The 4,097-nt window shown below is 46.6% G+C and overlaps 1 protein-coding gene across 1 annotated transcript in view; it reads right to left on the reverse strand.

The window, feature by feature from the left end:
* LOC111956859 (calsyntenin-2) overlaps window positions 1-3,484 on the reverse strand; it is a 299,496-nt gene extending 296,012 nt beyond the window's left edge. The window contains exon 1 of the mRNA XM_023977530.2: window positions 3,203-3,484. Within this exon, the coding sequence (XP_023833298.1) occupies window positions 3,203-3,275 (73 nt within the window). The 5' untranslated portion in view covers window positions 3,276-3,484. The remainder of the gene's footprint in view (window positions 1-3,202) is intronic.
* Between the last annotated feature and the right edge of the window lie 613 nt (window positions 3,485-4,097).

The following is a 4,097-nucleotide window of genomic DNA, read 5'->3' on the forward strand; positions in this document are numbered from 1 at the left end:
CCGCTCTCTCTCTCTCTCTCCTCTCACTCTACCTCACACACCCTCTCTCTCTCCCTCTACCTCACACACCCATCTCTCTCTCTCTCTCTCTCTACCTCACACACCCTCTCTTCTCCCTCTACCCTCACCACACCCTCTCCTCTCTCTACCTCACACACCCTCTCTCTCTCTCCTCTACCTCACCACACTCTCTTCTCTCTCTCTTCTCCCACACACACTCTACTCTTCTCTCCCCCACTCTCTCTCTCTCTCTCTCCCACACCCACTCTCTCTCTCTCTCTCCCCACTCTCTCTATCTCTCTCTCTCCCACACACTCTCTCTCTCTTCTCCCACTCTCTCTCTCGTCTCTCTCTCTCTCTCAACTTATGTTGTAGTTGGTCTTGCCATTTTCAGTCATGCATTGTGTTTTCCCAGTGGCCATAGTTGTCAATGGTCCATGAGGATTTCACTTTCTGTCAGCACTACTGTTACACAATGAAGCCTTCTGTATTGGAAGGTAATAAACACTAAACACACACACTCCACAAACACACATGCCATTGACCTCTCAACCCCTGCCCTACACCCCCCATCCACACATACACTCACAACACGCACAAATGCACTCACACACGCACACACTCAAAACACACTCTCTCTCGTTCTCTATCCACTCTTCTTTCTCAGTCTCAATTACAGCACTCCAGCTGTCCGTAGGGGAGTTGAACGGCTTTGCTGGGATATGTAAGTCCTCCAGAGCCCCCACTGTAATTGGGTGGGCTTGTCTGCTGACAACTTGCCATTGGTGAAGGATGGAGAGATTGGGAAATTGGTGTGTTGTGTGTGTCGGGGCTGGGGTGCATTGTTGTGAGTGTGTGTGTGTTGTGTGTGTGTGTGTGTGTGTGTGTGTGTGTGTGTGTGTCTGTGTGTGTGTGTGTGTGTGTGTGTTGTGTGTGTGTGTGTGTGTGTGTGTGTGTGTGTGTGTGTGTGTGTGTGTGTGTGTGTGTTGTGTGTGTGTGTGTGTTGTGTGTGTGTGTGTGTGTGTGTGTGTGTGCTGATGTGAGAAATAGAGGGAGAGGCGGAGTGTGCCTCTGATCAAAGTGTGTGTGAGTGTTTTGTGCGAGAGTGAATGTGTATGTGTCAGAGCTCAATGCTGCATGAAAAGTTTTTCCAGCACAGATTGAGCAGTGCTGACCAAAGGGACCCACTGGGGCCATTTGACCAGCTGGTGGGAGCAACACACGCACACCAGCCCAGTTTACTGGCTACTCCTCTCCACCCCACGCCTCATCACGCTCAATCTAATGAGGCATGCTGGGTAATTAACGCCTAAATTAAGCGGCTCATTTGCATAGCTGTCCGGCTTAACAAAGGCCTGACGTCCCCTTTACAAAACCAGTACACCATGAAAAGAAGATGTTACTCAAAGACAGGGGGTGGGGGACAGGGGGGAAGAGAAAGGGTAAGGAGAGTTAGGGATCAGTTAAGGGTGGGAAGAGATGAGAGGAGGGGGAGGAAAATGGGACAGAGACGAGACGGAGAGAAACAGAGGAGAAAAGAAAACGTCTTACATTCACATCAGACCAGTAATCCTTGAAATGCCAAAAACATCTCAACAGAAGACACTTGAGAGAAAGAGAGAGAGAGAGAGAGAGAGAGAGAGAGAGAGAGAGAGAGAGGAGAGGAGAGAGAGAGAGAGAGAGAGAGAGAGAAATTAGAGAGAGAGAAATAGAGAGAGAGAAATAGAGAGAGAGAAATAGAGAGAGAGAAATAGAGAGAGAGAGAGAGAGAGTTGAAAGGGCACATTTGTCCTTTCTCCATCTCGTGGCATTTTTTCATCACATCTCTCTGCCTGCCCAACGACGTCAGCTGAGCGAAGGAGAGAGAAAGTCAGAAGAGGAGAGAAAGACAGAAGAGGAGAGAAAGAGAGAGAGCGAGAAGGCAGACGGAACAGTTCCCAGGCACTGCCGCGTTCTTAAGTCACCGTATGAAAAGCCTGAGTTATCCTCCCTCGTTCCACTTCAACAATTTATGTACCACTCAGATAATGCAGCTTCTCCGGAAAAGGCACCCATAAATCTGACCCTGTCTCTCTCTCTCCCCTGTTGTGGTGTATGTCTGTTGTTTGGAAATGTAACAAAAGATAAGGCTTTGTCAGATAATGCTGAATGATCTTTGTCTCGGGTTGTCACACCACCCAAATGTGATCATACTCTCAGAGATATTCCACCTTCACTCGCAAGCGCACGCACACACACACCATTCAGGAGTCTTTCTTTCCTCGCACCTACATTTTGATAATGTCACATGCAATACAAGAGGGAGTGAATACCATCCCTGTAAAGTAATACCAATCATCCACCTTCTCACACTGACATTACTGTTGTGGTTGAGTCAAGGCATACGCAAGGATGTGGCCTCTGTCAGAAAGGTCTGGACCTTTTTGACATGGGGCGGTAGTTTGCTTACCTAAAAGCTGCAAGGTTGCAGGTTCAAGCATCACTTTAAGCAGTTACCCAGGAAATCACTGAATTACAAATAGAGGATGAATCACTGTTTATTACAGTTTTTCCTCCTTTCTCAGCGGACCAATTGCAAGAGGGATATGCAATCTGAATCAAGAGAAGAAAAATAACAATGTTTACTTGCAGATACATTTCCCAACCCAACCCCATAGTCTCACCCTTGAGACTCAATTAAGACTCGCTGTGCACCGCGGGTGCCCTTTGTAAACATGACTCTGCAGTAATTTGTTTACTTTGAAGGCGAGAATAGGACGAAGCATTATTACTGATAGCATATCTTCCATATTCCTTTCATGTCTAATACTATAGCCTTGTCTACAAACGCCACAGAGCTGGACAGTGCTGTGTGAACGGTCAATGAGGTCCCTATTCTATCCATGGCATCGCTGCCTCATTTGAAGCACGCACCAGCCAATTATTGACTATAAATTAATAGTTTAGATTATATGCTGTTTGCCAAGCTTTTGAGGTCAATAGAGTGCAACTTCCAAGGCGCTCGACAAGATTCCTTTTTTTTTGCAGTCTGCGGAAACGCATTTGTTGAGTGATTCATTTCATACATGTCTCTTGTTTTTAAATACATTGCACAGCGTGAGTTCAAACAGGAAAGAAACATCTGAACATCGTTGTGAAGTCTACGCTCGCGCCTGCCAATGCCTCAGCATGCAGAATCACAATCTGTAAGCAACTCCCTTACCTTTTCCAGCGAGAATGCAGGACAGCCCGAAAACCACCCAAACCAGGGCAAATGGCACTCCAAGCATCTTCATGACGGGAGAACCAAGACAAGACGAGCTGTCTCTCTCTCCTTCACTTGATATCCCTTACTTTCTTGCGATATCTGTTCGACAACACCTTCTCAATGCGAGGTTAGCGGGGAACTGACGCTGACTGCGAGAGAGACAGGGAAGAGTGGCAGTCCTTCTAGGTGGAGCGGTGCTTTGACGTTGCTGGCTGAGGTTTTGATATTGGGAGGGACGGGCACAGATTTCAGTGCGCCCCGGGACTAGAATTCTACGTCATGCAGGGAAAAATCTAACATCTAACAGCTTTTAGGCAATCATAATTTCCTCTACTTACGATGTGTTCGATTTGATTAACCTATCCATTGAACTATGCCTATATAATCATCACCGCCGCCAGCATTTACTCACAAATATATTATTAATGGAATAGATTGCATTCTGGTGCAGCCTATAGAGCGAGTATAGGAGTCTTTGAGTTAATGTGGAAATTGGGCAAGGTGAAGTGACTAAACGGCTTGGAGTAACCCTGGATTGTAAACTGTCATGGTCAAAACATGTTGATACAACAGTAACTACGATGGGGAGAAGTCTGTGCATAATAAAGCGCTGCTCTGCCTTTTTAACAACTATCAACACGGCAGGACCTACAGGCTCTTTTGTCGCACCTCAGTCGTGTGGTCAGGTGCCACAAAGAGGGACCTCGGGAAATGACAATTGGCTTAGAACAGGGCAGCACAGCTGGCCCTTAAATGTACACATAGTGTGTTGTGAAAAGTGTTATGAAATGTAATGTCGTAATATTTTAAATGGAACTGCCTTAATGTTACTGGACCCCAGGAAGAGTAG

The sequence above is a fragment of the Salvelinus sp. IW2-2015 genome, linkage group LG32 (genome assembly GCF_002910315.2).
Source record: "Salvelinus sp. IW2-2015 linkage group LG32, ASM291031v2, whole genome shotgun sequence".
NCBI lineage: Eukaryota > Metazoa > Chordata > Actinopteri > Salmoniformes > Salmonidae > Salvelinus > Salvelinus sp. IW2-2015.